The 25,496-nt window shown below is 30.9% G+C and overlaps 1 protein-coding gene and 1 long non-coding RNA gene across 2 annotated transcripts; both read left to right on the forward strand.

Moving 5' to 3' along the window:
• Nucleotides 1-9,705: 9,705 nt before the first annotated feature.
• On the forward strand, nucleotides 9,706-12,727 carry LOC124910020 (mannose-P-dolichol utilization defect 1 protein homolog 2-like). Its single transcript, XM_047450645.1, is given in 11 exon segments — nucleotides 9,706-9,894; nucleotides 9,897-9,929; nucleotides 9,932-9,978; nucleotides 10,629-10,842; nucleotides 10,979-10,987; nucleotides 10,990-11,044; nucleotides 11,152-11,218; nucleotides 11,853-11,912; nucleotides 12,168-12,228; nucleotides 12,317-12,357; nucleotides 12,445-12,727. Coding segments are annotated over 11 exon segments (861 nt in total). The 5' UTR covers nucleotides 9,706-9,725; the 3' UTR covers nucleotides 12,550-12,727.
• A 2,776-nt stretch (nucleotides 12,728-15,503) lies between these two features.
• LOC124945807 lies at nucleotides 15,504-17,285 on the forward strand. The gene is made up of 2 exons (XR_007099997.1): nucleotides 15,504-16,468; nucleotides 16,552-17,285. It is a non-coding gene; the product is annotated as an uncharacterized LOC124945807 (long non-coding RNA).
• Nucleotides 17,286-25,496: the final 8,211 nt, after the last annotated feature.

The following is a 25,496-nucleotide window of genomic DNA, read 5'->3' on the forward strand; positions in this document are numbered from 1 at the left end:
CTTATTTTCTTTTACAATTGTTTGATCCTTGAGTTTATCCTCCTTTGTTTCCTTCTTTTTCTTTTCTACTTGTTGTCTTTTCTGTTTTTATGATCTACTTTTTTAACTTTATCACATTTATTGGGTAGGAAGTGTTACAAAAACACACCCTCCTTGGTTTTCATTCATAAGAGATCTCCATGACATTTATGATTTCTTTGTTGTCAAGAACTGCCATTTTTATTGGTAGAACACTCATAAGATGCAATTCAATGCTAATTCTAGCAAAGGACAAATACTCTCCTCCTGCAATTATTGGGCCCATATATAATGGTTTTCTAATTGTACCTGTAAAATGACTAATTGCTTCAGCATTGTACATGTGGGTTGGAATGTTACAGAGCTTGAACCATATCCGGGTCGTTTCCTTTTATCTACTTTGTAGATTCATCTCTTCTGACCACTTTTTCAGCTTCATGCAATTTGATCCTATGAAATATGCCCTTTCTCCAGGATTTTTTCTAGATTTGAGCTCTTTAAACAGTAAGAAGTAGATGTCATGTATGTTTTGTAGAAACTTTTTTCAAGCCATTTTCTCCCCACTATTAATTAGAGTCTCTTTGGTAGTTGAGAATGATACTTTGTTTTCCCATAAAGTTTTCATCCACTACAAATTCTCAGTCTTCAATACATTTCTCCTCTACTTTAGAAGACAGTTTGAATTCAAAAGGAGAGTGAGTAACTCTACCTTTGTTTGGATATCCCCAAGTAGACTTTTCCTTTGTAGACATGGTTTTCATATTTTTTTTTCTGCTTTATTCTTCCACACCTCGTTGACTTTTCATGTTGAATTATTCCTGATAGTGTAGGTCTTGGTTTTTGAAGTCTTCATCAACTCATTCATTGCATCAATTGATCATTTAATTATATCCTCATATTCAACTTTCTTCAGTAAATTCTAATCCTAGAGATAATGAATATTGAATTGAATTATTATTTGCTGAGATATCTATATACTGATTGTGATTTCTCCCTTCTAACATGCATCAGGAATTTGCTAATCTTCTTTTTAGGACTAACAGGTTTTCTCTTTCATTATAACCACATTCAAATTCCTTCTTTCTTCCCCTGTTTTCCTATTGTATTTTTTTTTAGAAATATTATCAGCAATCGGTTCTTTACATTTGCTGTATTCCTTATTTTCCTAAATAATTTCTTCAGCAATTTTAATCAATTTTCTTTTCAGCGACCTCCCTTAAACCTTTCATCACAAATTCTTGATTTCCTTATACTTATTGCTTTTCTTTCTTCCCATTTTAATGAAAAAATAGAACACAACAACAAAGCAACGAAGAAGAGGAATTATAGAATAGGGTACAACCAGAAACCCTAGCTATTATAAACATGGTAAATCAGAAACCTTACCTTCCAACAAAGATTTGTAGATGCATGACCAACCTAGCAATTAGAACTGATATCTTGCCGATTGTGCCGATTGTGCACATATTTGTTAAGCGACACTGAGAAACTAACAACATGACCCAATAAGCGAATCGCGATCTTGAGATACCGTGCAAATTTTATTAAACGTTACGTTTTTTTTCGATCGTGTCGTTCGTATTTTCGTGATGAAAGAATCTATTGCCGAAAATTTCGCTGTAAACCTAAAATCTCCCGAGCTTTTCTCTCTAATCCTTAAATCTTGTAGTAGTGTGTGATATAGAACCTTGGCTATTGAGCCTGTGTAATAAAATAGTACATGTCTTAGTTTCTATTTTAATATGTAGCCCGTGTATTTGCACAAATAATGATATTAAAAAACCAATAAAAAATATTACGGCTAAAATGTGATAGCATTTTAAATTTACTCTCACATATAAATCCAATTAACCACAGTTCCTCGACCCTAAGTTCCTGGGTTCGAGCCCGTCGGGCGCAAGTTCGGCGCCTGGTTAAATGATTAAGTTGTGTTTGCGGGCTACATACTTAATCCGTTGTCCCATTTTTATCCCCTCTTCTAGCCTAGTGGAAACAAGAGGTGGATATCCCCCAGGCCTCCATGAGGTCCTGGGTTCGAGCTCGTCAAGCGACAAGTTCGCTGCGCCTGGTTAATTGGTTAAGTATGTTTGCGGGCTATGTACTTAACCCGCGGGGATTAGTCCGCACTCCATAGGAGTAGCGGAACCCAGCGTTCTCAAAAAAAAAAATTAATATTATTTCTGCTTTGTAAGTCAAAGCTACTTCTAGTTTAAAATACTTATCTTATATATGTAATAATAATTGGGATGATTAAATTATTTAGCTCAATATTAATCTAGTATTTTTATACTATATCAAGGTTATATCTATAATTCAGGTAAAAGTTTTACTTAACATATAATTCAGGGTTCTTTCTAATCTAGGTTTATAAATTATTTAACATATTTCGAATATAAAATAGAATTGAGAGAATCTCTCTTCAAGTGGATATATATTTAAAGAACCTTGACAAACTTACATGTTAGATCATTGAAGGATTGAGATAAACTAATAAATAAAGGTCTTTCTTAATATCATAATCTAATCCCTCTATTTTATTTGTTATATATCTGTTTTATCTTATTTTGATAAAAAAAGTTATATAAAATCAAAACAATTAAATAAAAATTCAGGTCGTGTAGTATGACAAATTTGTAAACTATAAAATTCTAGTAGAGAAGATCTATAATTATGCAATGTTTTTTAGATGTCTTTAAAGACGAATTTATTTAAATTTTATAATAATAATGATGAAGGAGAGTAATTTGATCAAATTAATTAATAAATGTCGGACAAATATTTACAAAATATTTTAGTGAAAATTATCATTGTCCAATGTGTTGGTGCACCGATAAATATCATATCAAAATAATAAGTAATCATCTATATATATAAAAATCGACTTTGCGGTAAAAAGGTGAAAATACCTCTAATTTTTTATTTTTTCAATGTGAATTATTTGTTTCTCTAATTCTAAATAAAAATATGACGAAACTTACCATTATTCACTTATTTTATATATAATTTACTTTTTATTTTATTTTCAAATTTTAAGAAATTTATACAATCCTTATGTAATACATTTAAATGAGCTTTCATATAATAAAAAAGAGTCAATTACAATTACTCTTCCCAATTTTATTTTATTTTATATAAATCCAAGAATATCATCTCCTTATTTATAAGAAGGGGACAAATAAAGATAGGAGAAAATATTACCATCAAATGACCCGCCAACGTTGGATAATATTATTCATATTATAATAATTCGAGACGACAATCAATATAGGCAAACAGAAAGTCGCACTAAATCACAATAAACTCATTATGAGTGATGCAAAGATAAATAAAACCTATACCATATTTAAAAAAGTCATTAAAAACACTTTTAAACCTCCCAACATGCAGTTTTTTTAATTGTTCTTGTTACTAAAAAAGAAAAAAAGCAATATAATAATTATGAATAAATGAGACCATCCATCCAGGTAAGTCCCATGATTTGATCATCTCCCGGCGAGTTACATCCACCAAACATGTCCTTGAAGTAAACGCGTTTAATCACGTTGACCAGAGATCCATCCGTTGACTATTTATTTGCATAATTGGAACATATTATAAAACTTTTTTTTGTACGAGTAAAGAAATAATTATTTTATTTTTCATCTAACTTAAAATCTAAATAATAAAAGACCAGACTAATTGGTCTAGTTATGATCCAACCACACCTAATTTTAGCCAATTAAAAATGGGAAAGAGTTGGATGATTATGTATTCAAAAATTGCAACTTGTGATCACAATCATTCATTTATAGGACTAGTATATTAATAATAATTTATCCCAGTCAACTTTCATAACTATTGCTATTATAATTCCCCCATTATTTCTTCTTGATCAAATCGATATTTCATATCTGATCAAATAATCAATGGTAGGAGCTCCTTTCTCTCCCCAGTCTTCTTCCATGGCCACCAATCCCCAAAACAAATACGCTCCGCCCCAATACTCCGGCCACCAACAACAACCACCTTACGCCACACCAAACGCCACCCTTTCTACCGTCCTTCCCTACGTCGGAACTTCCTCCGCCGCCGCCCTTATCCCCCAACCCCATCCGGTTATCCCCTGCCCCCACGGCACAACCCTATACTACCAACAACTTCCCAATGCCTAATTATCCACCAGCAGCTGAATCAGTACTAGGTCAAACTTATCCTCCAACTAATAATAATAATTATGCCTATCCTCCTCCGTCAGCGCCGCCGCAGCCACCGCCTTCTAATTGCTTTAGTCAGCTAACTCCGGCGGCTACCTATCCCCCGTCTTACTCTTCCGGGTACCCGCACCGCCGTCTGTTTATCCAGCAGCTGGCCCTCAGGGAACTTACCCCCCACCACCACCAGGTACGTAATAAAATAACTATAATAATATTAATAATATGTTGTTACATATTATAAATAAAAAATGAATTTGATTATTATAATATATTGATATTAATATTTATGCAGGTGGCCGAGCCGGAGTTTGGCCACCACCTCCATCCGGCAATGTTATCCGCCACCTCCATATTAATTAATAATTAGGTGACGTACTGCATGCTACGTAAGTACGTACACTTTCAAAGAAATTAAGATGAAATATATAAACTTTAGAGATATCGATCCAAGAGAACGGCCGGTCACCCGTTGCTGATCCGCTGTAATATTTTGACTTGTGATTTCATTATATATTGCATATTTATTAATTGTCTCTTCAACTCATTAATTAATATATTCAAATATTGTTTGATCTTCTCTTTTGAAAAAAATGCATTAATATTGCTACATCTTGACTATTATATGATTATAATTCTAAATAAATAATATGTATCAGTACCACCATCATGATTCATGGCTACTGATCATCTCTCAACTCAAATTATAAGAATGAGTATTTACAAAAATATCTTGAATCAATCGATCCTATTCAAAGCTAGTCACAATATTTTATACATGTTTAAGTATTGATCCACAGTGTGGAAAGCCCCGATATCAAATGCAGGCTCTGTTGTTTGTGGTAATAAGTAATGTAATTGTCTTGGGCCCAAATATTTTGGGCACCAAAATCTTAAAAATAAATAAATTATAATGATATGTTCATGGACTTATTTTTAAAAATAAGCCCATAAATAATAATTGATAACCTATCAATAATAAGCCCTAACTTAATTTGTATCCAAGAAAATAAAATAAAAAACACTATCTTACTTGGAGAAAAGAACAAAATCAAGGAAAAAGAAAAAAAAATAAGAACAAGCATTCTGGAAAAAGAAAAGGAAACACTTCCCCAAACCCCAAGTCCGTCGTCGATCCTTCAGTTTGCCGGAATCGGAGCAAAAAACTCGGTCGTCTCCTCCCCGAACTTTTAGGGCCTTTTTCGCTCGTTCCAGCCTTGTTTCTCTTTCTTCACTTCAAAACTCGGTTTGAGCAATTTCAAAAGTACAAAGAAACCTTTGGGTTTTTATTAGTTTGGAGAAGTTGAAGTCTATTGATGATGAGGGTCTCTTGAGCTCATGTGTCATCTTCAAAATTCTTTAACACATGATAGGCACTCCGATGTTGATGGATCAGATATATTTCTAGAACTAAAGTTGTTAAGACATTCATTACTCAGAGAAGCAAAAAGAGCGATTGATGTGCTGAATTATTTGAAAACAATGGATGATTGTTATCCAAATTCCTATATCGCATATCGAGTTTTGCTGATTATACCAGTTACTGTTGCATCTGCGGAAAGGAGTTTTTCCAAATTGAAGTTGATTAAAACTTATCTTCGATCAACTATGTCCACAAGAAAGACTAAATGGGTTAATTATGGTATCTATCGAGAAAGAATTATTGAGAAAGTTTATTATGCAAACTTGATCATACTTTCGCTTCAAAAATGCGAGACAAGTAATATTCAAGTGACTATGTACAATTTTTATATTTTGTTGGATCTTCTTTGTTTTTTTTAGTACTTACTTATGACATATTGTTTTGATGATATTTTATTTCTAAAATTAATGTTACAAATACTATATATTTAAATCGATAAAATATATGTATGAATATTAGTTTTGAGGACACCAAGTTTTTGTGTTCACCTCAGGCCTCGGAATCTCAAGTCCGGCATCTGACCAATTGATCAAATATCAAATTTATACACAAAAAAGCAATTTAACTAACAAACAGCTCATGAAAAAAAGTAATACCCAAAATGTCAATAATGGATTTTCAATTTCAGTTAAAAAAAAATTATTATAAAAAGATTTTGTTTTTTTTTGAGATTTGAACCTATAATCACTAATTATAGTAAAATGTTTTTCTCATTTTAAACTACTAGCTATACACTATTATGTTAAAATTAAATAAATTGAACTAAAATCCTAGTTTTTATTATTAAATGGGCTGACCCCTAAAGAGTGACTGCCTTAACCCGTGGGCTTACCTTAGACGACATATTTAGTCATATGTTTGAACATAATTTTATCCCACTTTAAGAAATTTTGTATCTATTAGATAAGTAAAATACTGTGTTATAGCTTAAGGTTAATTTCTTCTATAATAAAAAAATATTAATATGTTTTTTTTTTTACGTATAAATGTTAAGAATTCGTGAGGTATTTTGTGTTTAAATATTATAACATAACAAAAACAAGTATCATATTTTTACTAATTAACTAGCTAAATAAGACTTTTTATTTTAAATTCAACACAAAATTTAAATTTGATGACGTGGTACAATATTTTTAACCAAATATATGATCTCCTCTTAACTAACTATAATATATATATAATAAAGGACTAATTTGAATTTAATTGGGTGCTTAATTTATATATATATTATATGTGAGAGGATAAATGATTTTTTTTTTTATCAGATCTTGGGTTGAATTGTTCATAAACTTAAAACTGTTAAAATTTATTATAAATTTGAGACAAAATTTTAAATATTTACAAATGTGGCATAATTTTGAAAATTCAAAGTTATTTAAGGATTAAAATGTATTTTACACATACAGATTACACTATAAAATGTTAAGAGGGTCTCAAAGAACCTTCTAAGACAGAATTCCCTACTTAGGTTTCTATTTCGCCGCCGACCATTTCTTTTCGAATTTAGTCTGTGTGTGGATCACTTGTTACGAGAAGTATGAATACAAAGAGGATCAAGATTCTGGTGGACAGATGATGATGGAAGGGAAAATTGTAATCATTCATTCAAATGCAATGTACATAGATCTACTAAAATTCATGTCTGCGATGGTCTATATAGGATAACTAGCTTGTTATCGACTGAGATCACCTGTTCTCTTGCAGGTAATACTTTTTTCTATTTTCTTTTCTGTGATAAGTCTTGTTTCAGATTCTCACAACAAATAATTTGTTTTGCAGGAAATCATGTAACATACAAGTTTAGCACCACTGGTTGTTACCCAAGTTCATTTTTATCAATGTATTTATTAATCTTTTTGTTTTGTTTCAGCATAGATATAACATCTCTACCAAGTTTTCTCAATTTTTAACTATTTTGAAGTTTCAGCCAACAATTTTCTCATTTTTTAATCTTTTGTCAGTTTTTTAAGGTGCTGGACTATGAGGGACTTAGGAATAAGTTGCAGCTAGATCTCTCCAATTTTATCCTTCAAAAGGATAACGGCCATGCTCTGGAGAATGTCAATGAACGTAGAAGTGTTTATTCGATGACAACTTGTTTGGAGTTGTTATACGGAGTGAAATTTGAAGGAACGCGGGAGGATAGAGGAAGAAATGCAGTAGTCATAAAGATTGTTGAAGAGACTAATGAACATAGAAGTTTAGAAAGGGTATCATGATTGATTGTGTTGAAATATTGAAATGTGTAACGATTAATGAAATAAAATTAATGACTTGAATACATGTTTGATGTAATTGTTTATCTTAGTTTAAGTTGAATTAAGTAATACTTAAATGATATTTAGTAAAGATGTTTGATCTAATGTTTGTTGATAATAATTTGAATGTATGTTTGATGTAAACTTTTGTATTGGTTTAGATGGAGTTTGATTCAAAAGTTATAAAATAATATTTTTTTTTTTTTTTTTTTTTAAAGTTATATCTTTCAATATAAGGTCAAAACCAGTATCTCTGTCGCCAAGTGTGATTGAGATTGGTTTGGTGAAAGATAAGAGGTCGATAACAAATGATAGTTGTTAAAAAATACGAATCAAATATTGATTGACCAAATTGTGATGTCCTGACTTAAAATGTCTATTGAGATTGATGGTTGATTTGACAAGATTAAGAGACGTGTGGAAGTGTAATTGAGATGTCGAGGGAGTTGTCGAGTGATAAAAAAACAATACCAAAAGATCGTGATGTCATAAGATTAGAGTGCGATTTAGATTAGTGATTGGTTTGTTGAGTGATAAGATGCGGTGAAAGTGTGATTAATATTTATAGTTGGTTTGCCGAGAGATAAAAGGTGTATGGAAATGTGATTAAAATTGGTGATTGGTTTTGCCGATATGATAAGAGGCGTCTAAAAATATGATTGGGATTGGTAGTTAGTTTACCGAGAGATAAAAGGTGTGGTGAAATTGTGATTGAGATTGATGGTTGGTTTGCTGAAAAATTATAAGTCGATTGAATTGTGGTTAGTTGGTTGAAATGAGAATTAAGAGGGTCGCGGGGTAATGATATGAGATAGGTTGAGGTACAAATATTAAAAGTGGATCACGAATTAGTAATGAGATGTTAATTGAAGAATAAAAAAATATTGGTGGTTAAATATATTAATGATTTGCTGGTTTACCAAAGAAATGAATGTAATATGTTAGTGATACGATAGATTGTTGTATTTTGTCAAAAACTAAGGGTAAAGGATGTTAGTACTATTGAGATGATTGAGTGTAGAATTGAGGTTAAAAGATTTGTAATATGATATAAGTCTATTAATAAAATGATATATTGGTTAACTGGATAATGAGAGTAATCGGTTCGGCAGAGGAAAATGTCGATGCTGATAATAAAAATTTAAGTTATGTCTTTTATCAAATTTGTTATATTTTTGTTATCAACAGTTGAAAACAATGATGAACGATAGAAGAAAAGACGATAATTAGTTGTCTTAACCATTGAAACTTCCTCAAGTTCAACATAGATTTTGACGAAGGCGAAGATGATAATAAAGACAATGAAAACGATGTTGACGACAAAACAAAATTAAGTATTATAATGTGATTTTTATTTGTCTTTAAAATGAAACCTAAGAATATTAAGTGAAATAACAACTATAAAAGTTTTCAACTTTAGTAATTGGACAAATAAGTCTTTAAAAATGTACAAATCACCCCATTTTATGTGTTTGATTTATAATATTGTAATTTGTAAGCCAATAAACTTCTGCATTTGAAAATATTTCAAGCCTAAATATCCTTAGGATTCAATAACTACAATGGATATTTGATAACATTTTTGAATTTAAATTAAAATCATTAATACAAATATATTTACATCAAACTAAGTTATAGTTTCAAATATACTATCAATTTTGTTTCACATTCAAGATTATATAATATTTTCAAACATACATTTCTCTATATCAATTCCAAAAAGTATTCATTATAAATCCACATTATTATTATATATATATATATATATATATATATAATAAATAAAATAAAACTGTAAAAATAAAATAGAAAAATAGGTTTGAAAGAGTAAGAACTATGACACTACGATCTGCATTTCCTTTGCTGACTTTTAGAAAAAAATCCATACTTGGCCGATTCATCTTCTTCACCTGCAATTCCTCTTCGACATCGAAAATGGCGGAGTTGAAGTTCATGGGTATGGATTTAGTTGTTGTTGCCGGGTCGCTGAAAGACGGTAGAATTCCGGAGAAGATTGTCTCCTTCCCCTTATATCCAAGCTCCTGGCTACTGCATCGTTGCCGCTTCAACAACCGTTAAACTTCCTCAGGTGCTAATTCATCTTCAGATTCATAAATCACTCCTCCTAATCTATGTCCAAATCATCCATTTTACCATATGCTCTTGATCAATTGCGTTCAATTTTGTTCCTTGAAAGCTGTCCCTTACTCTCTGGGAATTCAATTAGCTGGTTTGAAACTGAAATCATGTTGATCTGACCTCTCTATTGAATGGGCCATATGACGCCTAGGAATATCCGACTGAGGAAAACCCTTTCTCAGTCTCTTAACTCAAGTTTATTTTGTACACTGATGCTAATAAATCATTATTTGCAATTCCTCATTACCCTGGAAGCTATGACAGGTCTAAGCTCATCTTTCTTTATTTGTCAGCTTGGAAAATAGTTAATCTTATCTGATGTGTCATAGACAAGTCTGGAGTAACTTTAGCTTTCTCAATCCTTGTCTATTGGCAGTTGGGATGACAAAAAAATGGTGCATTTGAAAGAAACCGTATGATTTTCGTGATCAAGGATAGATGTAGGAGTCTTACAAGATAATTGTGGAGATTTGTAGGTCAAGATGTCAAAGATAGTTAGTTCTCTTCATTTCTGTAATCAAAGTGTACCATTTGATGATCTGCAGCTGCCATAGGTGATCTAAAATGAACTTTTATTTAGTGAAAGACGAAGCATGGTAGTTCCTATTGTATAATCTCTACTCTGTGAAATCCTTACATAATTTCTCATTGCTATCTGTAGATCTTAAAATCGTGAATCACAAAAGTGTTAGAGGGCTTAGTCTTGTTGCATTTGAGCTTGAGGTAATTGGTTATACCATTGCCTTGGCTTATTGTCTCCATAAAGGGCTTCCATTTTCAGCTTTTGGGGAGTTGGCATTTCTCTTGATTCAAGGTACTTCTCCAACATATTCAGTTAGAAATTAAAGGGATAATCTAGTTTTTTTTCCATTTCAGTTCAACAAATGTTATATTCAGTGCCTATTCCATAATTTGATTGTTTTTGTTTCTAATTTATCATTGTTATGCAGCTATAATTTTGGTGCTATAATCTATTACTTCTCACAACCTCTTGGTACCACAACTTGGCTTAGGGCGTGTTGTATCCTTTCTGCTGTTTATTAAAGCAGCTTAATTTTCTTTTTGATTTTCACCACAAGTAAGATAGATAGATAGATTGCATTTCCTTACGAAAGTTCTGCAGATATTGTGGTATAGCACCTACAATCTTAGCTGGCCGTATCGATCCTATTCTGTTTGAAGCACTATATGTAAGTTACATGTTTGCAATATTTCCCAATGTATGCTTTCATTCATGCACATAAGGCTTCTCAGCATGCATATTATTCCTTTTTTTGGGAAAACAGCTTAACGCCATTTTATTAAGAACCTAGAAGTGGGAGAAAAGGTCAATTATCAAGCTAGAACAAACCCTAGCTTTGATTAAAACAATCAAACGACCCTAGAGTATCTGATTAGAAACAAACAAAAAACCAAAACAAAAAACAGAGATTACTGAAATAGACAACGAAAACATACAAATCATACTACTTAACATTTTGTTGAGCAAATATCCTTTCCGCTGCTTTCGAATCCCAATCTGGCGGATCTCGCAGCCAACACTTTGCCTAATCACTTGTTTGGCTCTAAGCTTCATTATTGGTTGAACTGTGACATTTGATGATGACTGTTGTGAGCATGGACCCCTTCCTTGGATTAGTTTCCCAAAAGAATTACATAATATTGTTTAGCATGCAATAGTATTCTGTTTGAACCATTATATGTAAGTTACATATTTGCAATATTTCACCAATGTATGCTTTCATTCAAATGCACATAAGACTTAGTTATGTTGCAAACTTGATTCTTTTTGAAAAATTCTGATGTGAATATTGATTGTTTCAGGCTTCTCAGCATGCAATATTTTTCTGTGCTAGAGTTCCACAAATTTGGGAAAACTATAAAGTAAGTTGTGACATAAACAACTGTATATCTCTTCAAGTCTCCTTTTTCTTAATCATGAATAGTAACAGTCTGTTGGATATTCTGTATACGCAATTTATCATTTAGGTTGAATAAGAGGTCGATTCTGCCAATTAAAAAAACTTGTAATAGTAAATTAAAGGGTCCTCTCTCTTTCTCATTCAGAACATGATTACATTATTAACATAGTGCAATTCATGAATGGATAAGAAATTGGGTGTGGTTTTGTTGAGGCAGAACAAGAGCACAGGCCAACTGAGCTTCCTTACGTCCTTTATGAATTTTGCTGGTTCATTGGGTGAGTTTTGTTTTGTACTTCTTAAATAGTAGGCGTTTTCTGGTAGAAAGAAATACAATATGATTAGGATTGTGTTGGTTTTCTGCAGTGAGGGTATTTACGAGTCTCCAGGAAAAGGCTCAACTAGTGGTATTCTTTCGCATCTTCTAGTATATAAGTGTGTTTGATTATAGTACACTGGATCCTAACTATTGCTTAACATTGTTATTGTTGTAGTTCTTATGGGTTTCTGTGATTGGTATTGCGACGAACGGGACCATATTAAGTCAGATAATCATATACCAGAAGACACCCACGAGCAAGGACAAGAAAAAGGAGTAGTAGAAGGATCCAGCATTCATTGTTTGATTGTTGGTTCTCACTTCTTCATATCCTCTTTCTTTCTTTCTATCTTGAATGCATGCAACAAAAGGAACAGAAGTAGAATCTTATTTTAAGACTGTTAATGTTCTTTCCATACTCTTTTTAACAAGAAAGAAGACTTTGATAGAATCAAATATTCTCATCTTTTACTTTGATAGTTTGATAAATGAAGGTAAATATGATAACTAGTAGATGGTTGAGATTGAGATATTATATTTATGTACTAGGTTATAGGCTAGACTAGGCTAGGACAGGTCACACAACCTCAGTGGTGTGTGGGCACAGTTTATCAGAGGTGGACCAAAAAAATCATCCGGTGGGCCTTAGCCACTGTAATTGCATCTTGGTCCGGCACCGGTCGTGGCCTGAAGTAGGTTAGGTGGTCCTAAATTCAATTGTGATTACAATATTGGCACTGAAGATATATGTTAAGGACAGATTAGAATCAAAGGAAAATGTGTGGGTAACAATTGAAGTGAAACCAATTATAACCCAATCTTTCTATTTTGATATAATTGAACTAATCCTATATCACAACAAAATAAAGATGTTACGTTTTGTTATTCTCTATTTGGACAATTTGAAAATTTCAAATCTAAGGAGATAACAATCGGGGCGCAAAGTGAATTTATCATTTTCGCCCCGGTTTTGTTTCAGGAAATCAATGTGGGGCATAATTTTTGTAATGTTGTAAAATTGAGATAATTATTGATGAGTCCAAATAAGATGTAACAAGTAATATATCAAAGAATAGCTAATAAGGCTTAATTAATCCGGTCTGTGCTGTCCCAATGATTAAGTTAATTAAAATAGGTAGCTGAATGAACACAGCTGTAATAAGTTGACAATTACTAGGACAGCAGCAGTTGTAGTACTATTGTAATGTCATCGTCTTTCAATTCGCAATTTTAAAAAAAAAATTATGTTCGATTCTCCTACAAATGTTCGAATTTCAAATTTTCAAATATAAGTAAACTTGGTCATTACGGATTAGATGCTATAAAGTTGAAAGGAATTGCTGAAATATATATAAGTATTTTTTGAAAAAAGCAATGACATTTACATATTTTCTTTTACATAGTAAAAACAAATAAGAGGAAGATGTTGTACCTTAGAAAGTTACTTCATTTCATTAGCGTGCGCAATTTTCACCACCCCTTTTGTCTGCTTTTTTTTTCTCAAGTCCTGGACTGTCTTGCTTTTGCCTAAAAGAAAGAAGAAAACCTCTATCTCCATTTTGAAATCAATGCAAAAGTAATTATTATAATATGTTGTTTGTTGGGCTAGTTTGATTCTGTTTATTTCATCACATAAGTATTCAATGTGTTTTATCCTACTGAATAATGCTGCATCCAAACAGGGTTGTGTATGTTTGTGTGTGTATATAAAGGTAAAAAAAACTCAAACATCCTACTTTTACTTTTTAACTTTGATCAATAATTTCTTCTTCCATCCAAATTCAAATTCCAAAACACCCACTTTTCTTGAAACCAAGTAAAAAAACAATAAATTTGAATTTGACCCTTTGGGCCAAGTATTATTATTATTTGGATTTCAAATAAGGGTTCCAATTTTTTGTTTTATTTGCCATTAAAGGCTATTACCCATTGTCTTTCTTTCTATGAATGGATTTTAAATAAGTTGAATTGTCTGGTTAATTTATAAATTTTGAATTAATTATATATGTTGACAAAAGGAGGAAAAGAGCATGTCATTGCAGTCATAGCAATAGCCATAGGACAGTTCAAATTCCAAAAGAGTGATAGCTACTGATTTTACCTGCTTTGAAGATAACTCTTCTTTTTTTTTTAATTTTACTTTTTTTTAAATTTTTTACTTTCTACTATTGGGCATTTGCAAGGGACAACTACTACTCAGAATAATGTATCAGACCATCTAAAGTGAAGGACCACATTATGTAGGCAGACAAACACATTTTGACCTAAATATATAATGGAATTGAATGTATATATAAATATTAGATCAAACTTGGCTTTAGCAAGTATCTAGTTGTATCCACTAAACATTTTTTATTCATTATTCTAATTATTCAAACTACTTTTCATACAAATTGTTATTTTTATTTTGTGAGTATTTATGTGAAAAGAAAAAATAAACACACAATACAGACAAATAGTTTGCTTTTACTTTAAATTTAGAGAAATCTCATTAATAAACCCTCAAATTATATCTTCTTTTTTCTGTTGAAACCGAAGTTGGTTTTAATGAAATGACTTATTCGGTTTTAATTATTCCAATTATCAAAAGAAAAAATTATAATTTTCTATAATCGTATTACTTAATTCATTAACTAAAATATTAAAATAACTTATATTTTATTTTTAAAAAAATTAATTGTCTCAAAATTAGTTTAACCTTTTTAATATACAAATTATTTGAGAATTTTATTGATTTTGTTAAAAAAAAATAAGTTATTTGTGTTTTTAACATATTAAATATAACAATGTCTTTTATATTTAAATTTAAATTTTATAAAGATAAAATAAAGGTATTTTAGTAAATGAAATGATAATTTAATATTTGGACAGATAATAAATGTGATAAATTAAAATAAAGAAAATTAGATAAAAATTTTTAAAAAATCTCAAAATAACCCAAATGAACTTAATAACGTGATATAATGAACAAATTATATACATATGTTTAGAAATTAAAGTCACATTGATTGAGAATTTGACAAAATTGAAATTTCCAAAACAATAATTAGCATATTTAATGAAACTCTTTTTCCAAAACAATAATAACAAAGTCATATGTCTTTTCTTAAAATAAAACCCACCAAAACAAAAAAGAATAAAGGTGTAAAAGATTTAAATTAATATATTTATTGAATAAAATAAAGGTGTGGGTGGAGACCAAACGGCTCCATAAACCCCTCTAAAAACTATTTTCTAGCAAATAAAAATCATAAAATCTCCGACCATTATTACATATCTCTCTCACTCTCTCTCTCTACCTACGATTGACAACAAGAACAAGAAAATTGAAATTTGTAGAGAAAAAAAGAATCCAGAGGATATGGATTCGAGTTTCTCCTCTCTGTTCTATCATCTTTTACTTCAATTTAATAATGAACCCAGACCTCAAATCTTCTTCTTTGAAGAAGATGGCCGCTCAATCTGAAAACTCCTCCTCTCTATCATCATGATATCCTCTACTGCCACGAAGCCTATTTTAACCCCCGAGAAGATGACAAGAACAAGAACAGAACACTACATTAGTAGCACCCATTCTCAGATCCACCACCTCCCCCAAGAAGAAGAAGAGAGAAGAGTTAGTCTTTCTTCTCTCAAAAGAGAAGAACACCATACCAATGCTGCTTCACCTTTACCGGTCCTTTATATCCAAGCTAGAAGAGATGCTATCGACTGGATTTTGAATGTCATTGCCCATTACTCTTTCTCCACTCTCACAGCCGGTTCTATCTGTCAACTATTTCGATCGATTCCTCTCCATTTTCCAGATTCAGAAAGAGAAACCATGGATGACCCATCTCACGGCCGTTGCTTGTCTCTCTTTAGCTGCTAAAGTTGAAGAACCCATGTCCCCCGTCTCTTGGACCTTCACAAGTATGTTATAATTTCCATACAGGCTACATTTCCTGTTGTTTTTTTTCTTGCATTTTTTTTTGATACTTTGACTGTAAAAATAAGGTTTGAAGAGACACGATATTTGTTTGAGGCAAAAACAGTACAAAGAATGGAGATTCTGGTTTGTCTACCCTCCATTGGAGGATGAATCCGACGACCCCCACTTGATTTTCTTAACCACATTGCAAGAAAGCTAGGCTTAAATGGAAATCTCTTCTGTCAATTTCTCAGTAGATGCGAAAGCCATATTATGTCACTCCTTTCTGGTAAAAAAATCAGTTTATTGAATGAAAAATGGGTTGTTGATTGAATTCAATCTGTTCTTGATTTTTATTTCATTTTTGTGCAGATTATAGATTTGTGGGTTATCTTCCTTCTGTAATCGCTACTTCCACATGCTGTTCATCATCGGTGGAGGAATTGCAGAGGCTTGTTTGACGGGCAGAATACCAATCACAGGCTTTTCGGCGGATCTTGAAATCGATAAGGTTAGTTAGCTAGCTAGCTAAATGATTTGTGTGATTAAAAGAATTAAAATGATACTGATTGATTGATCGATCGATTATATATATCATCAGGATAAAGTAAAGGAATGCTGTAAAGTAATGTTGGAATCAGCTTCCGAGAAGGAAACGCAAGAACCGATGTCTACCGGGAAGTCCTAATGGGGTGATGGACGCAGCGTTTAGCTGCGAAAACTCCAGCGATTCGTGGGCGGTGGGTGGTGGTGGTGATGGTGGTTCTTCTTCTTCGCCGGAGCGAGCAGTGAAGAAGGGAAGAACAGGGGTGGAGGAGGATGTTTTCTGGTTTGACTGTTCTTCTTCTTCTTCTTCTTATGAGTAGTAATAATGTTTGTTTTATCTTGATAGTAGTAAATGGAGGATCTTGATTCCTCCTAATAAGGATTAGCGCGACATAAGATGAAAGTTTGTCGTTAAATTGTCGGATTTTGGATCCAATCGTTAATCATCGGCAAATGTTTGAAGGAATTCTTGTTGTTGTTATTGTTGGATTACTATCAACTTTTAGTTAATCTAAACTTGTTATTTCCCTTCTAATAATTCATCTTTTTGTCTTATTCAAGGTGATATGTATTATTTCTTATTTACATGTTTAGTATTTATACTTGTAAAAATATTTTTATTAAAAAATAAATAAAAATAAACTTTACAAAATTTCTTTTTCGGGTTTTAACTTTAATCTAAAATTAATTTTTTTGTGATTAATCTAATTTTTTGTCTAGGTCGATCAAATTTTGATTTATTTATAATAATGTTAAACAGGTCCAACTTGATTTCAATTCGAAGAAAAAAAATGACTTCCACTTATTTTTTCATCAAAAATTCTTAGTCCTACTCAAAATTGATTGAATTTCTTATTTTTTATGTCTTTTAGTTTAATTTGATAGAGTAGGTACTTAAAAAATCAATATTGACGGATTTAATTCTCGGCTAGAGTGTTTGAAGTTGAAGTTTTGATGTACATTTTAATGAATTATGCTTCCATAGATTGATTGGATTTTATTAGTTACCTAAATTAAGATATATATATAAATGGTTAAACTTTCAATAATAAAGTCATTTTATGTTTTTTTAAGTTGAGAATTTTAGATGGCACTTTATTTATAGCTTAGTTTTCATATTTTGATTTGTAAGGTTTTAATTTATTTTTATGTTAGATTTTTGTTACTACTGTTTAAACTGTCTCATTCAAGTATTTTGTAAAATAAAAAACTAATAAGACAAAGTAGTTCATATATAATTTCTTGACTAGAAGGACAGATATAAAGAATTAAATGTTTACCTAAGACTATATCCTTACCACACAAAAAAGAAAGGGACTAACCTACCAGTTAGATTTTTAAAAAATGTTAAATTTTTTTAATTAAACGAGAACTAGCATTATTTACGTATTGAAATCGAACTCGTGATCTTTTTGTTTTTTAAGTCGATTTTTACCACTAAATTAGTTTGGTGAGGTAAACGTTTTTTAATATTTATATAATTTATATGGTTGAAATATTTAAATGAAATGATCACTTTATTTATTTAAACCATATATATCAAAAATATCAATCTCATTTTTATTGACTATATTGTTCTTGAAACTCCTCCATAAAATATGAATCACTTAAATTCACAGTTTATTAATTAACATTTTAAAATGAAAAGATATGTTTTCATATAGTAGGCCCATTATTTAATTATAAAATTGAATTATAGGGTCAGTAGTAGATTGGGGAGTTGAAACAGTTGAAAACAGCCGTCATCACATTCAAAATAAAAAAAATGAGATTTTAATAGATGACAAATAAGGACAAATAAATAATATTGTCCAATAAATTTGTAATATATATAATAAAAATGATAAAATGAAACGTAACATACTATCAAACTTATTTAAATGATTATTAAATATGATACGTATAAACTGAATCAAACAAATTCTTAGTCAAAGACTACAACTTTTTATTTGATATATAAAAACTTTTTTCACTTAAATTATTTTAATAAGATTAAAAAAATGGAATATCCTTAAAGTTTGAAATAAAAGTAATTAAGAGTTATGGGGCTGAACGTAGAGGTTACGGATGACAAACGGAGTAGTACATATCTCAATGATATATAAAAAAAACAAATTCTTTATTTATTCTATTGCTTCAGTTTCCAAGGTCTAAAAATAATATTATTAATTATGATTCAGCTAAGTACCTCTCTATTTATAATATAAATTTCAAAATATAATAATTGTGGTGTGAATTTTCTCCCTTGATAGTCGGATTATACATTGACTTTTAAGTTATCCAAGCTTCCTTTCGTCATATAAATAATATTCCATGTTTTACTATATATAGTCCAATGTTTTTTCAATGTCGATCAACACAAAAAAACATATTGTCTTATTAGTCATGCTGGTCGTTATTATTTTTCAAACTTTCATTTAAATCAACAATTACTCAATAAGGAAGTTTTTTGATATTTCTGAGTATTTTAAATGTTGAATTTAGTATTTGAATAATTGAAAATGAATAAGATTTGATATATACTTATTTAACATAGTGGTAACTCATTATTTGTGAATATTGTCCTATATGAAAGTTGTGGGAATCTAAATTTATTTTTAAAATCTCATTTTTTGGATGTACTACATGAAAGGATCTTCATGGGTTATAGATTAATGAAAAAATGTGTGTTTTTGTTAGTTATTGCAAAATGTGTTGTCAAGAACGGAGATGAGACATCACTTGTTTTACATTGTAAACGAGTGACTATGATTTGGAGTCTATTTTAGAACATTATTGACATTGAGTGAGTGATGTATGAGTCAATCATCTGTTGTTGAGATGTTTGGATAGAAATCGTTAGCTCAATTGTATTGAGTCGATGTGTCACTATCTCGATTATTTTAATGATAAACTATTTGGCTCGAAACGACTAATAGGACGTGTAGTGATTGCGGCCCTGCGGACAACCGATACATTTACTTCATAATGTTATTAATATTATGATGATATGTCTTTTATAGAAAACCAGTGGAGTAACGTCAATAAATTTATTGATGTTTTTAAGCCTTCTAAATTTATTAACACTAAATTTTATGTTAGGTTGTTCGTTTGATAATAAAATTAACTTATGTTACATTGCTTCACTCAAATGATTAATCATATTTTTAGCTAATGATTTTAATTATTTTTATTAAATTTTAATTATAAAATACATTTTAATACTAATTTATATATATATATATATATATATTATATATATATATATATATATATATATATAAAGTTCAAATGACCTATTTATTTATTTTTAGCTAATGATTTTAATTTATTTTTATTAAATTTTAATTATAAAAGACATTTTAATAACTAATTATATATATATATATATATATATATATATATATATATATATATATATATATATAAAGTTCAAATGACCTATTTATTTATTTTTATCAAACAATATTTATAAAAAAATAAAAAATATAGCATTTTCTTATTTACTTATTATTATCTTCCCGATGAGAAACAAATAAGTGATTCCAGCTATCATCTTTCACTTTCATGACACCACACTACTGTCATTTTATTTTAAAACAATATTTAATTATTAATTCATAAACATTATTATTGTTTCTAAAATTAAAAATCCAACACTACAAAAAAAATGATAATGTATAGTAGAGATTCAACATTAACATATTGTCACAATAGACAATCACTAGCTAGTTTTAGTGATTAAAATAAATCAAACTATATATTATTGAAGAATATTATTTTTGAAGGAAACCGTGGAATTATGTTTTACCAACTGCATTGAAATTCGTGTCCTCTCTCTTCTTAGGAGCCATGTTCAATTATAAAATCAAATCGACCATCACACAATTTCATAAATTCAACCAATCAAATCAAAATAATTAATAAAAATTAAATCTAGAGCTGGTTTGATGATGGGTTATTTGATTTTTTTTTTTTTTTACTAGATTTAAAATATATATTTAAATATTTAATTGTTTGAATTATTATAATATTTAAAATTAAAATTTATAAAAGTAAAATAACAATGTTTAATTGGTTGATGAATTAAGTGGAAATAAATAAAATATGATAATATATATGTTTTTGACAAATAAATAAAAAACTATGAAATTGTGGATTTGTGGATTTGTATAATAAAGTATGTTAAATTGATTGTTTTCTTTTTCAGATTTGAGTCTTGACGGTGGTGGACTTGGTTGTGTTTTATTTTAAGACATTAATTACAACTTTGAAATTAGATTTATTCACAATTTTGAAAATACCAACTTATAGATTTGTGAAAAAACAATTTTTTTTCCTCTAACATAATTATTTATGGATGTCAATTATAACCATTTAACTGTTTCAGATTTAAATTATTTATATTGGACGATTTTTTTCGATTTGACCGATATAGTTGATTGGCGATAGTATTTGTGTCTCTGACCTTGTCTCCACCACAATTTCCCTCATAAATTAATAACACAATTAAATATATAACATCACTAATATATTTATTTATTTTTATATTTTATAAAAAAATAAATTTATATCTTATAATAATATGAGTTTTCAGTATAGATGGAAAAAATAAAAACAATTTTGAAAGAGGGTCGGTTAATCCTTATTAAGAATGTGTTGTCATTTATGTCCGCATATAAAATGTTTTTTATTCATTTTTTTAAGAATGTGGAGGTAAAAATGGAGAGAATAATGTGTAAATTTATATAGGATCATCTAACTAATCGTTTTGTCATTTAGTAGGTAAGATTAAATGTTTTAAAGATCAGGGAGGTTTGAATATTCGAGATCTTATCTATATATATATAATGATGCTTAATTTTTAAAGTGTCCGGATTGCCGGGTCGAGAGCTGTGGTTAATTTAGATACTTGGGTCGGATTGTGGATTGACCCGCCTTTAAATTTAAAACGGTTAAAAATAAAATTATAAATGCTAGAGATATGTTTCGAATTTGCAACCTAACAAAACAAGTACAACTTTTTAACCAACTAGGCTACAAAGACTTTATATTTTAAATTGAACACTAAAGTTGATAAACGCGGGACGTTTTAATATTAATATAACTTTTTAACTAATTAATCTATATATATATATATATATATATATATATATATATAATGATGCTTAATTTTTAAAGTATCTGGATTGCCGGGTCGAGAGCTGTGGTTAATTTGGATACTTGGGTCGGATTATGGGTTAACCCGCATTTAAATTTAAAACGGTTAAAAATAAAATTAAAAATGCTAGATTTATATTATTAATCGTGCAAATGCACGGGCTAAATGCTAGTTTCATTTAATAAGGCTCTTCAATCAAAATGGTGTTGTAGATTTGTAACGAAACCTAATAGTCTTTGGACATTAATGATCAAATGTAAGTATGGTTGGTTCACAGAAATATCTAATTATCCAACGGATGTGTAGCATTTGGAGGATAATTTATTTTATATGAAAAAGTTTTTTTGTGAGCAATCTCGTTATTTGGATGTAGTATTATTCACGGTGAAATTCTTACGAATGATATGTGAATGAAAAAAATTATATTATGGTTAGTCGTTGTCGTATATATTATTGGGAGGTTGAATCGCCAACTCACTTTTGCATTACATAGGGTTGAATAATATCTCAAGTATTTTGTTATACTTCGATGATTGAAATCATCTCTCATCATTTAAAAAAATGCATAATTATAATTTTATTAAATAATATTGTTAATAGGGGCCTATCTACTTTAGGGCTGAAGCAAACCAAAAAAAAAAATTAGTCTTACATAACTCTATAATTTTATATTTCTTAAATTAATTTATTTTTTAATTCATCAAAATAAGTATAAATATACGCTAACTACATATTTCATTTATAAATTTTCTAAATAAATTTTAAGTCTAACACCAAATTATTTTTAATCATACTCCAACTTCATAGAATAAAAACTCTCTAAGTAGAGTACAATAAATGGGGAAACTTTATTGTAATATTTTTAAATAAAAAAGTAATCTTCTAATGTAAAATATTATTTTGTTTTTTTTCTCTATGTTGGAGAAATCGAATAATAGCACATGTTTAGCAATTTAGAAATAAACAAGCTACAACAAGGCCTAACAATTCTTTTTCCCTTTTGTGTAATCAAATAGGCAGCCAAAACAATTGAGCATCAAACAATCAAACAATCAAAGAAACAGAGAGCAGGACACCAAGATTTTACGTGGAAAACCCAAATTAGGTAAAAACCACGGGACACTTCGGCCACTTAAATCATCCACTATATCAAATGGGTATACAATGTAGTTCAATTCAAGCCTAGAGGTAATCTAACAAAAGTTATCAATTGACCTCATCCTAACTTGTCATTCACATACATTATCATCATCATTAAAGATGGCTAACCAAATGGAGAAGAGATAAAGGAAATCAGAAGAAGAACCTGCTGCTTCAATGGAGAAATTGCTGCTTCAATGGAGGAAGAACTGCTGGAAGAGAGAGAGAGAAAAACCAATCTAAAACTCCTGTGTTTTTTTTTTCATAATTAAATATGCCCTAATGGGCTTTATTAATTTGTTAGGCCCAGCTGTCAAATGAGCTGACCCAACAAATCTCCCCCGTCAGCGCAACTTCGCGGGCTCCAATAAACCCGCTCTCTCCCGACAATCTTCAAACTTGTCCTTAGGCAAGGATTTCGTAAACATATCGGCACCATTCTCACTTGTATGAATCTTCTCCAAGTTCAGCTCTTTTGCCTCAAGCACATCACGTATCCAATGATATCTCACGTCGATGTGTTTGGATCTCGAATGAAAAGCTGAATTTTTTGAGAGATGAATGGCACTTTGACTGTCGCAAAACAAAGTAAACTTCTCTTGCTTTTGGCCCAACTCTTGTAGGAATTTCTTCATCCATAACACCTCTTTACATGCCTCAGTAGCTGCAATATACTCAGCTTCTGTAGTAGACAAAGCAACACACTTTTGTAACCTTGACTGCCACGAAATAGCACCGCCTGCAAAGGTAACCAAAAAACCTGATACAGATTTTCTTGAATCAACATCACCCGCCATATCAGAATCTATAAAACCTTCCAAAATAGGAGTATCACTTCCGAAACATAAACGTGCTTTCGAAGAGCCTCGAAGATATCTGAGAATCCACTTAACAGCCAACCAATGTTCTTCTCCCGGGTTGGAGAGATACCGACTAACAACACCAACTGCGTGTGCTATGTCCGGTCTTGTACATACCATGGCATACATAAGACTACCAACTGCAGAGGCATAAGGTACATTCTTCATTTCATCTTTATCTTTCTCACTTGTAGGACATTGTTTAGAACTTAACTTGAAATGACCTGCAAGTGGAACTGAAACCGGTTTTGCATTTTTCATTGCAAACCTCTCAAGTACCTTCTCAATGTACTTCTCTTGTGATAGCCAAAGTGTTCTGTTCTTTCTGTCTCTTGTGATTTCCATGCCTAGGATCTGTTTCACTGAACCCAAATCCTTCATCGCAAAAGACTTGTTCAACTCCCTTTTGAGCTTCTCAATTTTCGCAATATCTTGCCCAACAATCAGCATATCATCAACATAGAGCAGAAGAATAACATAATCATCAACACCGTATCTCTTGATGAAAACACAATGATCAGAAGTAGTCTTACTGTACCCATTTGTTTCCATAAAAGAGTCAAATTTCCTGTACCATTGTCTAGGCGCTTGCTTGAGCCCATACAAGCTTTTCCTCAACCTGCAGACAAGATCTTCTTTACCTTTAACTTTGAAACCCTCAGGTTGTTCCATATAGATCTCTTCCTCCAAGTCACCATGGAGAAATGCAGTCTTCACATCCAGTTGTTCAATTTCCAAATCTTGACTAGCAGCCAATGCTAACACAACTCTGATGGATGACCTCTTCACAACCGGTGAGAAGATCTCTTCAAAATCAATCCCCTTTTTCTGTCCAAAGCCCTTCACAACCAGCCTTGCTTTGTATTGAGGTTGTGAGCTATTCTCTTGGTGCTTCAACTTGAATACCCACTTGTTCTTCAAAGTCTTTTTTCCTTTTGGAAGTTTCACCAAGTCATAAGTTTCGTTCTCTTGCAAGGAATTTATCTCTTCTTGCATTGCCACCGACCATTTGTTCTTGTTTTCATGAGACAATACTTCTTGATAGGTTTCTGGTTCTCCCCCGTCAGTCAACATCACATACTCATTGGGAGGATACCTACTAGAAGGTTGTCGCTGCCTACTAGATCTTCTAATATGATGATCATCAGGTGGCTCTAGAGAACTATCATCATCTTGTTCAGCTTCCTCTGTTGGCTCAGCATCAACTAAAGGAGTCTCATCAACCTCAACTTGGGCATTCTCCACATCATTGGGCTGTGATTGTGGTGTACGAATCCTACCATTGTTAGGCAATTCATTCTCTGTAGACTTCGGCTTTTCCTTTTTCTCAAAGTCTTCAATGGTCTGATCTTCAAAGAACACCACATCTCTGCTTCAAATTTGTTTCTTGTTAACCGGATCCCAACATCGGTACCCAAATTCTCCGTGACCATACCCAATAAAGATACACTGTCTTGTCTTGCTATCAAGCTTAGCTCTCTCATCTCGAGGAACATGAACAAACACTTTACAACCAAAAACTCTCAAGTGATCATAAGAGACGTCTTTACCTCTCCATACTCTTTCTGGAACGTCGCCATCTAAAGGACTTGAGGGTGAAATGTTTATCAGATCAACCGCTGTCTTCATTG

This window comes from Impatiens glandulifera, chromosome 7, assembly GCF_907164915.1.
Source record: "Impatiens glandulifera chromosome 7, dImpGla2.1, whole genome shotgun sequence".
Taxonomy (NCBI): Eukaryota; Viridiplantae; Streptophyta; class Magnoliopsida; order Ericales; family Balsaminaceae; genus Impatiens; species Impatiens glandulifera.